At 42.9% G+C, this 17,430-nt stretch overlaps 1 protein-coding gene across 2 annotated transcripts in view; it reads left to right on the forward strand.

Moving 5' to 3' along the window:
* The window catches only part of LOC118116763 (formin-like), a 55,005-nt gene that overhangs the window by 19,717 nt on the left and 17,858 nt on the right, over nucleotides 1–17,430 (forward strand). For both annotated transcript variants that reach the window (XM_035168602.2, XM_047341735.1), the window contains 10 exons: nucleotides 674–735; nucleotides 2,541–3,373; nucleotides 6,166–6,307; nucleotides 11,871–11,958; nucleotides 15,083–15,144; nucleotides 15,358–15,446; nucleotides 16,327–16,456; nucleotides 16,555–16,701; nucleotides 16,817–16,876; nucleotides 16,977–17,097. In XM_035168602.2, coding sequence (XP_035024493.2) covers nucleotides 674–735; nucleotides 2,541–3,373; nucleotides 6,166–6,307; nucleotides 11,871–11,958; nucleotides 15,083–15,144; nucleotides 15,358–15,446; nucleotides 16,327–16,456; nucleotides 16,555–16,701; nucleotides 16,817–16,876; nucleotides 16,977–17,097 — 1,734 coding nt within the window. The remainder of the gene's footprint in view (nucleotides 1–673; nucleotides 736–2,540; nucleotides 3,374–6,165; nucleotides 6,308–11,870; nucleotides 11,959–15,082; nucleotides 15,145–15,357; nucleotides 15,447–16,326; nucleotides 16,457–16,554; nucleotides 16,702–16,816; nucleotides 16,877–16,976; nucleotides 17,098–17,430) is intronic.

Here is a 17,430-nt window from a genome sequence, read left to right on the forward strand (position 1 = left end):
TCCATTTTTCCTCATCAAGATCGATTAATTATTCCCTGGGGAAACAGTGAAAACGTCAAACCCTACCAACCAAGAAACAAACAAACAGGGATTAAAACATAACCTCCTCTGTGGAAGTAAATAAGACTTTATTAATTTAGAAATAAGAGCCAAAAACTAACAGTGTTATCCTAAGATGTGAAAGCAGTGTGCATGTGAAAACATGCTTATGACATTGTGGTGTATATTTAGTAACTTGTTAGGCGTAGCTAATGGGTGTAGTGCATTTAACTTCATCACCAATTGTGACGTGAAACTACAACTGATGATCATAATTTTTAATTAGAGTTTATGAGTCAGACTCTAGTGGCATTATGTTCATGAGGAGAATAATGTTGTTCCGACAAATTGTTTGTTTTGGCTTTTCCCTCAGCCAGCAGTAGAATCTAAACTGGTTGGTTGAGTGGTAAATATAGCGACCCACCCTTCTGTAGAATTTAGCCTCTAAAGATACATGTTGTGGTAATGACCTTTGTATGTATCGCTCAATTTGATAGTGATTTAACATGTCAATATTTCAGGCAGAAGATCAACCTCTCTCTCAGTCTGTTCCTCAAGCTGTGATTATTGAGTGAAGTCCGCACTGAATATTGTTGTGCTCCCATGCCAATGTCTTTGTTCTGCCTTCTTTCAGAGCACCAGGCTTCCCTCTTGCAGCTGAAGAGAGAGTGCAAGGAAGAGCTTGAGAGGATGCATGTAAGTTCTCCTGTGACCTAAGCAAACAATTACTGAAAGCATATTATGTACAAGCATATTATGTACAAGAGAAAATGAGACCATGCGTACTTTCAAGGAGTTAAAGAAAGTAAAGTAAAATGAGTCTGACAATCAATATAAAACACAAGCAAATGAGCATATGATGCATGTTATTGAAAGTAGTACATTTTTTGATAATAATTCATATGTAGTTTAATTTCTGAGGCCCGGAATGTTTAGTCTTAACCGTAGTTAACTGCTCTGAACACAAGATGGCACTAAGTGAGCATGAAATGATCCCGTGCTGTAGTTTATTGAATGCAAAATCTGCTACTTTCAGATGTCAGGTTTTGACTTTGGCAGGTTTTCTTAATATGATTCTATTTGAAGGTAAACTGTCAGTCAACCTATTTGTCAAGTTAACTTTTAAAGTTGGAAAATGTATGTTGAGCAAACTGGAACAAACAGCAACGATTGGAAGAAATGAAAAAAGAACCTAACTCTTGAAAACTGATGTGCTTATTTGCCTCTTTGGCTCGGGCAAGGATGATTTTCTTTGGCTTTGGATATGAGCTGTATTGCGACAGGAAGTGGAAAAATGACATGTAATGGCACATAAACAAAAGAGAGGCACAGCTTTAACTGTAGTGACGGCATGTGACTGTGTGAGAGAAGAAAAAAAGAACTTTAATTTAACACATGTAGCTGAAGTAGTATAAATACTAATGAGGTGTGGAATTAAAACAAACAAACAAACAAAAACTAAAAAAAATTAAATTGTACTAGTAATAAGCACATAAGCATTGACAACATACATTTATTTTTAATTACATAATGTCCAAATCTTAGTGTTAATGTGACCTTTAGCAATTTTATACCAAAAGTGAAATTAGAAGATGTAGATATACTGTACATATAATATATTTTAATCAAAACAGGCAACATCTGTACTGTGTTGATTAAAATAAATTCTGAATGACATTTCTACTGACCAGAAAATGTCATATTTTAAGTATTAGTTGTGTTCCAGACGCAGCTCTGCAATAGACATCTCTTTAGTCTCATTATATAATGGCTCCTTCCAGATTTGTTTTAAAGGTGTCAGTGTTTAATTCATTAAAATCAGAGGTTTGGAACAGTGTCTCACAGGTGGCTTTTTTGCCTGGTTGTGTTATTGCAAAACATTGGAATACCAATGGGAACATAGCTCTGGACATGTTACATAATTTGTACCACTGATTAATTTCTTTATGGACTTTTTTCATCGAAAAGTCTGACCTCAGAATCGGTTTCTCAGCCTGTCGACTTAAATCCTTTAATTTGACGTGGGACTCTAAAAGGACTAATGCTGAGTCAGCCCGCAAGTATGGGCAGGAACGTGCCTAATGCTATTTCTGAACTGACATGACTTAATAAGGAACATGTGTATTTGAAAAAGGATTTTTTTTTTGTCTTTCGTCTCAAATCAATACTTTGCTTTGGGTTGGGTTGTTTTCATTGTTTGAAATGTCAAAAGAAAACTGCAGTTACCAGATTTTCAGAGTTAGATATTAACATCAGCCTGGGGAAACTTGAATGGAAATAAGTTTAAAACAGGTGGTGAAAAGAATGAATATGACTCTTATTTTTCAACCAAGAATCACGTACATGGAAGAATAATTGCATACTTAAATCAAAGTTAATTTAAGGAGACACATATTCAATGACCTTATGTAGTTTTATTACTATATATTATAAGATGGGAGACGACTGAAGCTCTGGATTTGTTTTGTGTCTGATCTTGTATCTGCTCTTGCTCCTCATAGTCCGACTTTGAGCTTCAGATCTTCCAGCTGAGAGGTGAGCACGCCGTCTCAATCTCACACCTGGAGAGATCCGCCACCAAGACACAGCGAGAGAAGTCGTACATCGCGGGTCTGGAGCACCGGGAGCTCTGCGATGCTGCTGTGTCCACTGCAGACGACTCCACACTCAAGACCTGGCGCACTGTGGGCATCCAGACGGACAGGGAGACCTTCATCAAAAGCCCTGAGGGCGAAGGGGGTGTGCTCGCTCAAAGCCCCTCCCAGAACGTGCCTAAAAAACTCAACTTAGACTCTATCGGCCTGAATCTAAAAGGCGGAACCGCCGCAGGAGCTCCAGCCCCGCCGCCTCCACCTCCTCCACCTCCTCCTCCACCGCCCCTCCCACCAGGCCTCTCAGGACCACCACCACCCCCTCCTCCTCCGCCCCCTCCTCCTCCTCCACCACCTTTACCAGGCATGGCGGGAGCTCCACCACCACCCCCTCCGCCACCTCCTCTCCCAGGAGGTGCCCCGCCACCCCTCCACCACCTCCTCTCCCAGGAGGTGCCCCCACCCCCTCCGCCACCTCCTCTCCCAGGAGGTGCCCCGCCACCCCTCCGCCACCTCCTCTCCCAGGAGGTGGCCCGCCACCCCACCCCCCCTCCTGGCCTACCTGGAGCTGGCCCACCTCCCCCTCCACCGCCTCCAGGCTCTGGACTTCCACCTCCTCCCCCCATGGGCGGCGGCTTCAGTTTTGCCCAGAACGTGGAGAAGGCCCCGCGGAAGCCTGCCATCGAGCCGGCCTGTCCCATGAAGCCTCTGTACTGGAACAGGATCCAGATACAGGACAATAAGTATGTGTAACTGCTTGATTTCATAACGTCCACCAAAATGATAATGTTTTCTTCTGCGTTTGTTTGTTAGTTAGCAGGATTACGCCAAACCTACTGGACGGATACCATGAAACTTGTGGGAAGGATGTGTTGTTGCTCAGGGAAGAACCCATACAATTTTGGGGCAGATCCAGGAATTTTTTTCGTATTGTGAGAAAGCGTGATTTTCATGATTTTTGTTAAATTCGAAAGAAACTTGAATGGTGATCGGTTTATACTTCCACCAAGACCCAAAAAGTCCCTTTATCAAACCACATTTAATTCACGAGAAGCAGATTTTTATTGGGATCTCCACATACTCAAAGAGTGAGAAATCAAAGAAAATGTTGAAAAACACCCTTTCTGTCATTGTTAAAGATAGTGAAATCTGACCCCTGATCCGCACCCGCAACAACATTTTATAGATTCTTTCCCTGACCCATACCGCATCCTTCTACCAGGTTTCATGGTAATCCTTTAAGTTGTTTTGTGTAATTATGTTAACTAACAAACAGATAAAGAAACGCAGAGGGAGAACATAACCTCCTTGGCAGAGGAATCTCTGATGAAAGCTCTTGACGAAAACAAATCTGGCATTTGAAACGTGCTAATACCTATGAACAGGAGTGATTTGGTTTGGATCCGTATAATGATCCGGACATATCTGATTTCAATGCATGAGTATGCAATATCTTGACAAAATGGCCAATCAACCTTGGTGGAGATATGCACTCTCTGCGTGCGCTTTTAGTTTTCTTAGTTTTGCAGAAATATTACTTAGAAGTTAGACTGGAAAAACAGTTTCCCCATCATACAGGTATTAAGCAAACACTAGCTCAACCAATCTTATTTGAAATCTTACTAAAAGTAAAAGGATTTATTGACCATCTTCCTAGTTCTAGTTTGATCCCCCCTTACTTGTAATGTCCAATGACACTGTGTTTCCATACCTATTGTTTTGGGGGATTACTGCACTTTGGAATTCAGAGAGCCTTCGGCAAGATGCTCATATGAAATATTCAAAGAGTGACACTGCTATGATCCCAGGGCTAATGAAGTTCTAAGCTTCAGTGAACCTGGTCTAATGGGGTCTCAGCTTAGACCTGAATATGCTTGTTGAGGGAGATACAGAGATATGGTTGCTGCAACACACTCCCACATCTGAGGGCTCTATGGAGATACTCTATAATTGTGAGTGGATTATCCAGCCCATTTACAGTGGCGGTGGTTGTTGCCTGCAGAGTGCCAGGCTTCCAGTTTTATGGCCTTGTATTTCCATGGCTGGTTTAGAGGGGGGAAACTGAGCTGTGGTTCCCACTCTCTTACTGGTCCCGGCCAGTTCTGAGGGGACTGAGTTGACTACACTACAGTGGTTTCATGTCAGCTATAAATTTAACTGTAAAGGGCCAAGTTAAGGGGCATTAAATGGGTCAGATGTTTAACTATAGCTGGATTAACTGTGTGATCTGTGTTAATGGTGTAAGGTTTTGCGTTATGAGGAGGAGGACAGTGGGAGGTTGGAAAAGATGCCAGGTGTCGAAATGTTAGCCGACACGCAAAGTAACAGTGGGCAGCAAGAGAGGCAGACTTGCTTTGGAAGCTGCATTAAAAAAGGAGGGGACTTTAAGAGGGGATTTAAATTCAATTATAGTCATAATCTGGTCAATTAGAAAGTTGTCTTGTATGGAAAGATTTCTTGGGGTTTGGATGTCATTTTCTTTTCCGAGCTAGTTTCCTGCACTGTCGGGTTCGGAGGCGGAGGCCGTCGAGAGGAAGAATCAAAGGAGGATTTTCGGGACAGTGCCATTATGTCCTCAACAGAAAATCTCTTGGCGTTCCCAGATAAATACTCTCACCGCTGCAACAAGAGACCAGCTGCATGCTAGCAAGAGTTGGACTTAATTGACCCCAACTGAGTCACTGGCAATGCAGCTGATTGTGCGGATATTTCAGCCCTGCCAGCGTTTGTGTTAGTGTGCTGGGTCCAGATTCGCTTTCTCACTGACTTTAAATGGGCCTTGACTCGGGGAGATTGACCTGAGTAATGTCATTAAATTACGACCTGCGTTGACAAGTGCTGTGTAAGAGAAGATGGCAAAGGAAAGGCTAAACCAGTAATTAGGCATCTGTGGAGTATTATAGATGTCATCATCCCACAGTCTTTCTTTACAATAAGTTTCTTTTTTGTTTATTGTGTCTGCAGATATTCTTATTAACAGACTTTGGGAAAGCAGGGACACATGTGTTGAGTTTCAGTGAACAAAAAAAGTTGGTGCGTAACTCCTAAACATTCTCTTGACTCGAGACACCTCTTGTTCATATTTCTGCTTCTCTCTGTTTGTTTGGTCCGATGTTACTCAGCAACTTCTGGAACACATCGCCTCCCGTATTCTTCTTCCTTTTGCTGGAAATGGTCCTCTTTATTGCAGAAACAAGCTTGTCTTAATCTTTTGTTATTTTTATCACCTAGCTCATAAACAGTGCTTTTTTTTTTCAAGCTGAGATTTTGCAGCTATTCCTGCCAAGTGTTTTCCCGGGGACAGGGAAATGGAAAATGGCAAACAACGGGAGAGGTTGAATAAACATCAAATAATCACGCCACGAATAGAACACACAATTTGTTTAGCTTGAGTAGCCAAGATGTTTCTAGCTTGCGTTGTCAGGTCATAAGACTGTTGTTGTGACTCTGATCACATTTTTATTTTTAAAGCACTGATTTATCTCAAAATCTAATAAAATACAACACAGGCCTAAATCTTTGCTTCCTTTTCTAGCAACAACACACTGTGGGGCTGTCTGGAGGAACCGAACATCGTCAACGCCAATGAGTTTGAGGATCTTTTCTCAAAGGCCGCGCTACAGGCGAAGAAGAAACCGCTGTCAGACAGCTTCGAGAAGAAAACCAAAGCTAAGAAGGTAAATTCAGCGATCCCACTTGCTCCTCCAAAGCCTGTGTTAGGTCCTCTTATTGTCTCGGTTTTTCTTTGGATTTTCGTTGCTGTTTTTTGATCTTGTCGGTTATCTTGTTTGATTTGTCTCTTGCTACAGCCAGTTAGCATGTTTCTGTTTGAATATGGTTTGGGTGGTGCAGTGAATAGCCCTGTCGCCTCACAGCAAGAAAGGTTTGGGTCTTTCTGTGTGGAGTTTGCCTGTTGTCACCTCGTCTGTGTGGGTTTTCTCCAGGTACTCCTGCTTCCTCTCACAGTCCAAAGACATGCAGCTTAGGTTCATTGGAGACAATTGTCTGTAGGTGTGATTGTGAGTGTTGGTTATTTATATATATTGGCCCTGCAATACGTTGACGACCTGTCCAGGATGTACCTCTGCCTCTCGCCATACATTGAGCTGGGATGGGCTCTAGCTCCCGTGAAGGATAAGCGGTGTAGATAATGGATAATAATAATTTTCTCTGCTGTCATGTTCAGTAATAATTCAAATACAGATATAACTGTACAACTGCAGTTGTGAAGTATTCCCCTGGACCTGAACACGGGGTACTATTTGATGTGTTTGTGCACTTTGTTTTTTTCCACTTGGCAAACTGTGAGGAGTTGCAATGTAGGAAAGGCTGCAGAATTATGTTGAAAATATAAAATTTTCTTCTGGGCAGGCTTCAAAGTTTGTGCTTAAGATGAAACAATAAAAATCCGCAAAGATGTGCTTTCTGCCAGATTGATCTGCAGTACCCCGAACCACCAAAGACAGTTGTTGATGTCTTGTCAAATGCAACTTTGCACTTCTCTGCTGCCGCCAGCCCCGAGTCAGCATCCTGGCTGCCTGGTGGTCCTCACAGGGATGTCCGAGAGAGTTAAAAATCGGCCACTGCCCCAGTCTGTCCCCTCAAAATCCATACACATCCCCTATTCTGATCAATTTGTCAAGGCTCCACTCAGCTCCTTGATCTCAATCTTTACATCTCTCCGTTCAGTCTGGTCACTCTAAAGCAGCAAACTGTCCAACATTTGATCCAAGTCAGACAGCCACATACAGACACAAATCCTGCCAACTGTCTCCTGTCTGGGATTACGTCAGCCTGCATGATGTTTGACCCCACTAATGGAGCACTGCTGAAACAAATTAATTCATTCAACTATTAATTCATATAATTCAAAAGGAATATCCATGCCCAACATATCATTTGTGGTTTTAGTACCTGTATTGTACTCTGGCTGAAGTCTATATCTATGTTTAGACGTACGTGAAGGCAGAAGAATTCCAAATGAAAAGGTCGCCAAAAAATAAAAGAAAGTTGTTTACATGATCATTTGTTATCTCTGAATGTTTATACTCAGAGTTAAGAGCGAGAAATCATTTGAGAGAGAAATCATCTGAGTCACCAGCTGATGAGAGGTTCAGCTGGTTTGAAGGTGAGAAAGATGAAAAAAAGATGGAAATAAAAACAGAAAGAAAGACAGACAGACAGACAGACAGACATCTCAATTGTCCCCTGGTGACTGGGTGCAGTATAGGCCGTAAACCCTGCCTCCTCCTTGTTGGTTGCTGGGACATGGTTCAAACTAAAGAGACTTTTGTCACAGTTAGTTCTTATCACACTTTTTTTTTATTCATTCAAGCTCTTAATTTTCTGTAACTTTTGGTTGTAATATCTTTTTTGATGCTATAAAATTAGGGTAAAGCATCATGATTGACAGCTGATACTGACTCCCGATTGGTCAAGCGTATGTTTTGGACCTCAATACCGTGGTTGCATCCCCAATTGCCACTGCGCAGACTCCAAATGAGGTCATTGGTGCAAGAAGGCTGCATTTGCATTGGGGACATTTTGGCTCCATCTCTGAATAGTGGGTTGAAGTGGAGACATGTCATCCATCTTTATATAAAGTGGGGAGCAATAAGAGTGGGTTTGAAAAGAGAGACTGAGTTGAGGAGGCATAGATCACAGAGGTGGACTGAACTGGAGAGAAGGAGAATGTGATGGTGAACATGGAGAGGATGTGTCAGGGTCACTGAAGACACTCAGCGGAGATCCATATTCATTGGAAGTTAGTTGAAAAAATAGTTTAATTTGTAATCCATAACCAACTTGCAAGCTTCAGAATATAAGCTATGTATCATACTTTTGTTTTATATCTTAAAACCCAACTGCTGAGTCACATTTTGAAATGACTGCTCAGTAATGCACTGGTCATGAATATCTGGACCATTATGTATATTTCAGAATATACTTTTTTTTTACTTTCAGACACATGTTCTCACACCACATTCTTTGAATTTCTCTGAAGTACAAAAGAATAAAGACATTGATTTTGACATTGACACTGATTTAGTTTGCAGTGTCTTTTCATCTTTTTTCACTACACTTGTCATTGCGCAGCTATATTCCCTTTCTTATTATTCCAGTTGGAAACATTCCCAGATGCTCTTCTGCTTCTCTTTTTTTTATTCTTACTGCCAAACTTCAACAGTTCGGTCCCTATTTGTACATTTATATAGAAAAAATAAATGATCTTATCAAATATGTTCGCTTATTTGAATTATCTATTAATATGTTATAGAATGTCATCTAATATGAATTACTAATATTGCAGAGACAAAGTTCCATATCTATATAAAATAAAATAGAATAAAATACAAGCAAACAACATAATCCACCTTCTTGATGGAGGTAATGAACTTAAAATATAAGATTTTCAAGAATTGAATAAGAATTCTTCCAAATAATTTACTATGAACATGTTTTTGGATAATATTAGGTATTTCTTTTTCGGTCCACGCACATGATCAATCACTTTGTCAGTACTAGTAGGTTCTTTACTCTTTGCATTTAGTAAAGTACTCTCTATGTGCATGAGGATTGCTGCCCTTTGAGCTATCGCACCTGCCCTGCTGTCTGTGTCAGCACAGACTCCACGTCTGAATAGAATTTTCTTATAGTCATCATCTTGCCAGTGAATCTGTGTTTTGATCCGTGTGAGTGTGTTTCAGTTGCCAGTTTTGTGTGTTTGTGTATGCATAGGCATGTGTAAGTTTCTGTCATGTGTGTGTGTGTGTTTATATGTGCGGTGGAGTGCACGTGTGTGATGACAGCACATCCTCACAAGTCATTATGCACTTGCTCAGAAAGTGTTGCCAGATCATGCTAACACCACAGCCCCAGGGGCCCGGAGCGGTGAGAGGAGATGAGTGGGAGGGAAAGGAATGTGTGTACATTATGCATATGAGCCACCTCCCCGCTTTCCAACAACTCCTCGCGCCAAAAAGTTTCAACTCGGGGGATGCAGCCGATACGTACATGAGCGAGTTAATCTTTATCATGTGTGCCATAGCGAAAAAATCAAAGCTCTTGTTTACTCTGGAGCCCTTCTCCCTCCGCTGATTAGCATATCAAAGCGGAGGAGAGGACATGGAAGAGAGCTCTCCCGCCTCAGCAGACCAGAACAGAAAGGACCGGACAGGACTAGGGGTATAATTGCAGGCATGTGGCTCCACTCCACTGGCTCGAGGAGGCAGTGAAGACAGAGCACCTATAGGAGTGCTGGTGGAGGGGGGTGCAGAGAATGGACATGTCAGTGCATTCTTGATCAAGGGATGAGCAGGGAGGGCGATGGGGATGGAGAAATCCACCAGGGTAAATGGGCTGTTGAGCTTGCACGTGTGCAAAAAATTCACATCAGTAAACACAATAACTGCAGTTTTCTTTACCTTCATAAATCCAACATGTTGAGACACAGCGGATCTCCTGAAACAAACAGCAGCTTTAACCTGTTTATGGGAATAACTTACGAGCAATCACACTGCGTTTATTAAAGGCATATTTGAAGCCGTGGCTGTGACGTGGGCGAGTGGGTGTAAGATTAACACCGCCGGGTGAGACTGGGGTTGCTGTAGGTGGATATTGATGGGAAGTCTCAGACCAGTTGTTAGTGTAACATCTATCTGCGTGATTCCAGGCAGTCAGTGAAGAGTGGGACTGGCTACTCAGCTGTGGATGTGTAAACTATCCCCTGGACTCCGAACCTGCGTCGGCCTGCCCACATCGTCTTAACATCAGCCACCTGTCTCAGCTCAAAACACTCCCACTGTCCGCCTCCATCATTCTGTTTATTTTCTTAGGCTGCTCGCTGTCTCTTGTTCTTCTTCTCTTTCTCCTGACCTGTTATTCAAGAGTATCACATGAAGTCCTCCAGTTCTCTTTCTGTCCACAGGAGAAAGCCATCAGCTATCGATGTCCAACCTGTCTCAGCATCAGCATCCATCGCGCCGCTCCCTCCCTTTACCTAAACTGTTTGCATGGCTGAAAGCAAGCGTCCGGCATCAGTTGTCCTTTCACATTAACTTAACTGTTTAGGCTAATTGGCGAGTTCTGCAGCCACAGTGAGCGGGAAGGGTTCCTGGGCTGCCATTAGTGTGGCCCGTCCAAAATGGTTAATTAGAGGTGTTGGGGAAAGCCTGGTGCTCAGCCGTCTCAAGTCCCCAGAGTGGGAGATCCCCAGTGATCCAGGTAATAGAGCTGGAAGCAGCATGGCACCCACTAACGCGATGTAATGCAATACCCACTTCTAAGGCTTCTGCTCTCCAGCTCCCACTGGACAGCCCAGTAGCCGACAACGCCATAATACCTAATGAAGAAGCCTGACACATTAACTTTTAGAGCGGGGCTTTACCTTGCCAAAACTCTCTCTGGCTTTACAGCTAATTCAGTCATAAGTAATTGTGACCATGTGTAGGCAGAAATAAAAATCCTGTGAATTTATAGTTTGTTATAAAAGCCCGGCTTCTCCTCGCCTTGCTCTTCTAGACTGTCCTTTTATGGTGCCACTTTTGCCTTTGTACTTTCACTGCGACTTGATATTTTTTGATTATATCTCACACATGTTCTTCGGCAAACGAGAGGAGGTGCTTTTCTGTTTGACTTTGCTCCCTCATTGATGGAATTTGGCAAAAGTGTGTCCCCGCTATGTGTGCGTGCGTGTGCGTGCTTCCCAGTCCTTTGCGTCACGATGATGGGTTATGACAACGATTGTTGATTAGTCTGGTCGCTCGGGTCAAACCAGATGATTCCCAGCCTACTTAGAGTAACCGTCCCTCCAGGCGGTCTGTCGGGCTCATCATCGATCATCTGCTTCCACAGCTGGGGAAGTGACTAAGTGATTGTTTCTTACCCAGCTTCACATTTCATAAATGATCTTCTTATCTGTTCCACTGTTTGCTTTCCGTCAGTGTTCGTGAATAATTGAATAGATGTTAAATGAAGGTATGAAGAGTTATGACAATGCGATTTATATGAAGCCCTTTGCAGAGGGTTTGTAAAGTAATCAACAATTATATTAGTTGAAATTTGATCAGAATTAATGATTAAAATAACTTTATTAAAACCGAGAAAAATGTATAAAATTCCTTTAGGATATCGTAATTCAGGTCAGGTTTAATCTTACAAACTAGAATAGATGCAGTTTTTGAATGTTATTGATACATTTACTGCTTTACACTCTGAATCCATTTGCTTTCTGTTTTTCAGATTATCAAGCTGTTGGATGGAAAGCGTTCACAAGCAGTTGGCATCCTCTTATCGAGCCTGCATCTGGAGATGAAGGACATTCAGCAAGGTGAACATTTTTTAGACGCTTGTGTACACTATGGTATCGTCATAATATGCATCTGTTTCATGAAAGGAACTCTAGAAGGAGCCATTTAGATTTTACAGCAAAAAACTGAATTTACAGTCCTACCTTACAATAAATTGATAATGACTCCTGATGAAGAGCAGACAGAGTTAGTTTTAGAGAATAGATAGCATGGAGTGCCCTTCAGACGACATTCCCACCTGCTGACAGCTTATAATTTGTAGCCAGAGACACATTTTTTAAAAATTGTTTATTAATAGAACGTGGCAGATTTTTCTTGTTACCAAAGTGGGAAAGAACACACCTTGATTTGAAATGTGAGCGGGTTGAAGGCAGCCTCTCACTTTTTCTGTCAGGCTGCGTGAAATCCCTCAGGCACTGGTTAAAATCAGATCACCATCTTCTTCCCGTGAAGAACTGCGTGGATTGATTGCATGCTCGGTAGATCCGTGTGAAACGCAGGCGCGTGTGTGCGTGACTGTCGAAGTGGCTGCATGTCTATGTAAACACATAATGCGTGTGTTGGGGACAGCGTAGATGGGCCAGGAATTGCTGCTGTCCTGGGACTGCGGCGGAGAGTGCCTGCCGCCTGCTAGTCTGAGCATGCGGCCAGCAGATCTGTTTATTGTAGCCAGTGACGGTTTCCACAAGCCTAATGGGACTGACACCCCACTAATGATCTAAGCATGTACAAAACCACCTTCTGCAGTTAGCAGACACTGCCCTACCACATAAAACCACCTCAGACACAGGCCAAACGGCACACAGCACCACGACACCCGTTTTGTTTAGACTTTTTTTCCCCCTTTCCTTTTGAATCCCTCCCTCTGTGTGTGAGTGTCAGTTTGTAGAGGTGGTTTGGTTAAAAAGGCCTGATCACACCCAGCGTGAGGCTGCTTCCTTGTGCCTTAATGGGAGGTGAATGGGAAATGGACAACTTGGATTTGACAATGAAGGACAGCACCTTAACAAGCACTTCTAAGGGTTCTAGTCCCTTGCCTCTCCTGCTTGCCTCTCCTTTGTTGCCAAATTAAAAGGACATGGGACATGTAATGTAATTAGAGCTACTAGGGAGGGAGAGAGAGCGGGGAGGAGGGGAGAAGGCAACACTCTGGTTAAGGGAGAGAGGGGGTCAACTGCACCCACCAGAGTCACTGAGGGACCTCAAGGGCCACCATGGTTCAAGGGCAAGAGAGGCTCTCCCCCACACACCACCTCACCACACGCACACAAACACACATACACATGTTCACACACCACACACACCCTTCCACACCAAAGCCGATGAGTGAAAAGTGGAAGGAGAGGGTGTGAGGCGGTTGGCAGTCTGGCTTTGATCTGTCGGTGTGGAGAGATATCCGGCTCCCCTCGGATCAGAGTGCTCCTGTGCACACTGGAGCAGGCCCCCCTTTGGTGTGTGATTGACGGCTGCATGGCTGAGGGACTGAATAATCCACTCTAATAAGATGTAGGAAATGGACCTCCAGCGTTCTCTCTGATCCAGACGTTGGGAGCACATTGACAGCTTCTCTGCAACAGGAACAGCTGGGAACCAGAATGCAAAGCATTACCTTGTTAGCTGGGAGCAGTGAGACTGAAAGGACTGGGGCTGTGTTGTCACTAGAACTGTTCCATTTACATTTGTGAGTACTGATACCAAAAACTGCACATTTTTTATATTCCTATAAATACACATTTTTCTACCTGAAACACCCTAAATTCTAAATAACAATAAAATAACGCAATTATGAGTTTATCCTTATTTGATGCAACATAAAAAAAAGAATGAACTACGACACTGAGTATAGGGCATATTTCCAACAAGGCCGAAAAATTCAGAACACAAGCTCTGAGATTAATTTGCTGTATAACATAGTTTAAAAAGTGCTCATCTGCACCAAAATGTATTCTTCTTTCTCCTTTATTTCTTACCAGGCCCCGTCCCTTCAACAAGTGTAGTGGAAATCAGTTTGGTAGTTTTTGCTTTATCCTGCTAAAAAATAACAGTAAAAAAAAATTCTTCCCGTTTATCTGGCTTTGCTCCAAAATGTAATGTGTTCATCCTTGGGTCGTGCACAAGTCCATACTAAGACAGTATAGATGTTTGATACTGTGAATCAGTTGTAATGACACTGAATAGATTTACTGGGTGGTAAATTGTCACTGCGTCAGCTCTTGGTAATGAAATCCTTGGCGGACACCATCAGCCAGGCAACTGTCAGCTGATCCAGGAGCGCTGGAGCCATCCCTCCCATCACGTCCTCCTCCCCTCCTCCCTCACTAAGCTGTAAACCTGTGACACCTCTCAGACACAGACCAGGAGTCACTTTCTTTTTTTCTTTTCTTGCCGTCCTCTGCTTTTTGCCTTCCCTGGGTACTTCGGATTTTACTGTTTGAGTCAAACAAACATGCAGCCTCTAGAGAAAAGTCTATTTTGCCTAGATGATCTCTGCCAGCATTTATTTACTCTCACCTCCTCCACTTCCTATTTTTACTTCCTTCTGTTTCTCGCTCAGCTTACCTTTTTCTGCCTCTCTTTAAAATCCTTACATTCGGTTACGGTGATTCTAAATGTGGTCCCAGTTGTAAAGTATTTTTAAGGTCTTATGTTTTGAGCCGCAGCGAGAAAGGAGGGAAGGAAGTGAGTGTCGGCCCACTGTGGTCTGAGACTCAGCCTGCCCCACATATCTCTACCCCCACAGCCTGGCTGCACTTTCAGCTCTACCACCTCAAGCTAATGTACTACATTAGCTGTATAATTCTTGGTAATTGAATGATGTGGTGTGGTTTCTGGCGCAGGTGGTGCAATGTAGATGTGAATGGACACATGGTTTTGCTCAAATTGCTCTTATTTTGGGGTTCGGTCGTTACTTTTTCATTCTGCTGCAACATAAAGTATGTTGTGGTACAGTTTACCTCAAATATATCGTTCTGTTAAGCAATAATCAACACAATTGCATGAATATTGTCCTATATTTACTTTCCTCATCAGGAAAACAAATTTGTCCTTCAAGCACTGGCAGCACTTTAAAGGCAGCATGCTTTGGCCAAGATTATATCCAGTTCTAAGACTGACTGTTTGTAATGAATATCCTTACTGTTCCAGCTGTTCTCACTGTGGACAACTCTGTGGTGGATCTGGAGACCATTGAAGCATTATATGAAAATGTAAGTGTGAAGGAAAAGTCAAGTCATAGTCGTAAGGAGGATGACGATAGGATGAAAATTATTGTTGTGGCTAATTCAAAGTAAAGTCTGTGGCTTATTATTGTTGCAAATCAATTGAATGAGCATTTTGCGTAGATTTTTACTGTGTGAACATGTTTGTCTGTGTCTGTCCACACACTTTAACTGTGGACCATGTTGTGTGTCTCTTGACAGAGGGCCACCAGTGATGAGATGGAGAAGATAATGAAACATTATGAAAAGTCAAAAGAAGATGAAGTCAAGCTGTTGGACAAACCTGAACAGTAAGATCACTTTCACCAACAGCTCCAACATTTGTTTTGTGTATAATCTTTATTGTATTTTAGAGAAATTACAGTGAGTTCAGGTATTGAGTTTACTGCTGTTGTTGTTAAGTGCCGATGTGCATGAACTTGCATCCATAAAAATGAGTTGAATAAATTGATAAACATATGTTTCTCAGATTTTACAGATGACATCATGGCATAAAATTAATTTCTTCAAGGCCTAAATTACTCAAGATTTTTGGTCATATTCGTGCTATAAAGAAACATTTGACATTTGAAAAAAAGCCAAACATTTACACGTTGAGGTACCATTTGCTATTCCCTCAATTTCTCGAAAAAATCTTCTACCACTGTGCAGACATATGCTTTAATGAACATTGCTTCAGTAGTTCAGTAGTTCCTGTCAGGGTCAAGTAGTTCGGGCCAGTTAACGAGGCCTGGACCCAGCGGTGCCGCTCAGCCTGGCCTTCCTATTTCCATGTTTGACCAGAGCTGTCACTACGGCTGCCTGAGTCATCCCTACTCAGTGTCTAATCACACAGGATGTTACCGCTCCGCTCCCCTCCGACACGGCACTGTTTACATAAGTCGTCCTGCATCAGGACAGAGCTACCTTTGATCAGTCTCTGTGCGCTGCTCGCTGCTTTCCCTCCACCCGACCCTGTGGACCTTTCAAACCCAGCCGAGCAGCACCGCTCATGACTATCAGCTGCCTCTCACTGCCTGTGAACGCAGACTTTGACTCAGTCACCCCAGCGTTGGGAAGCTCTGCCTGCCAAGGCCCCAAAATAGTTCTTCCTGTTAGACGTTTTGTTTAATTTGGTCATGACACATCACACCCCGGCCTCCTCCTCCTCCTCCCCTTTTTGTTTTCCAGGTTTCTCTACGAGCTCTCCCAGATTCCTGACTTTGCTGGCCGGGCCCACTGCATCATCTTCCAGTCAGGGTTCCTCGATACCATCGCCTCCATCCGTCGCAAGGTGGAGAAAATCTCCAATGTCAGCAAAGTAAGAACAACACGTCAGCAAACCAACGGAAAAATGTCATTAACTTACATGAAGGTTTAGTAACCCCAAGAGTGTGTGTGTGTGTGCTTCTGTGTCAGGAGCTGCTAGCGAACAACAGTCTGAGGGATATTATAGGTCTTGTTCTGGCCTTTGGGAACTATATGAATGGAGGGAACAGGACGAGAGGTCAGGCTGATGGCTTTGGACTCGAGATCCTTCCCAAACTAAAGGACGTCAAGAGCAGAGTAACACCTCTTATATATTTATGATTCAAATTTTACCAAACTATCATCATTTCCCAGTAAATAAAAGCAGAATAGACAGAAGGTGTGTGTTAATCATTATTTATTTGTACCCCAGGACAATCGTATGAATCTGGTGGATTATGTGGTTTTATACTACCTACGCAACTTTGACAAGGTAAGTCGTGTCAAACAAAATGACTAAAACTCAAAACACCCTAAAACCTCTGCTTCTCGGCACTCCTACGCTTTTATAATTATGTTTTTTTTTTTTTCAGAACGCCGGCACAGACAAGAGTGTGTTCCCTCTGTCGGAGCCTCAGGATTGCTTCCAGGCTGCTCAGGTTAAATTTGAAGACATCACCAAGGACCTCAGGAGGCTGAAGAGAGATCTAACCGGTAGGACATATTATTCCAACGTTAACTGTGTGTATGAAAGCTTAACCTGCATGCCTCATTGCATTTTTTTGTTTAGGGCATCGTACTTCCATTGTAAATCAGTCAGTGTAATTGTATACACTTCCATCTTTCACCAGAGCACTTTAAATGTAAATGTACATCCTATTACCCTGAGCAGAGCAGGTTGTGGGTGGGTTCAAGACCTCTGTTGGCCTGAGGCAGCTTTTCCTCGTTTCCAGACTTTGTATCAGCCAAGTCATCATAACGCCACAACTTCTCCTCTTTCCAGCCGAAGACACGTGCTTATTCCTTCGCGAAGAGCCCCAAAAATCA

This window comes from Hippoglossus stenolepis, chromosome 10 (genome assembly GCF_022539355.2).
Source record: "Hippoglossus stenolepis isolate QCI-W04-F060 chromosome 10, HSTE1.2, whole genome shotgun sequence".
NCBI classification, from domain to species: Eukaryota; Metazoa; Chordata; class Actinopteri; order Pleuronectiformes; family Pleuronectidae; genus Hippoglossus; species Hippoglossus stenolepis.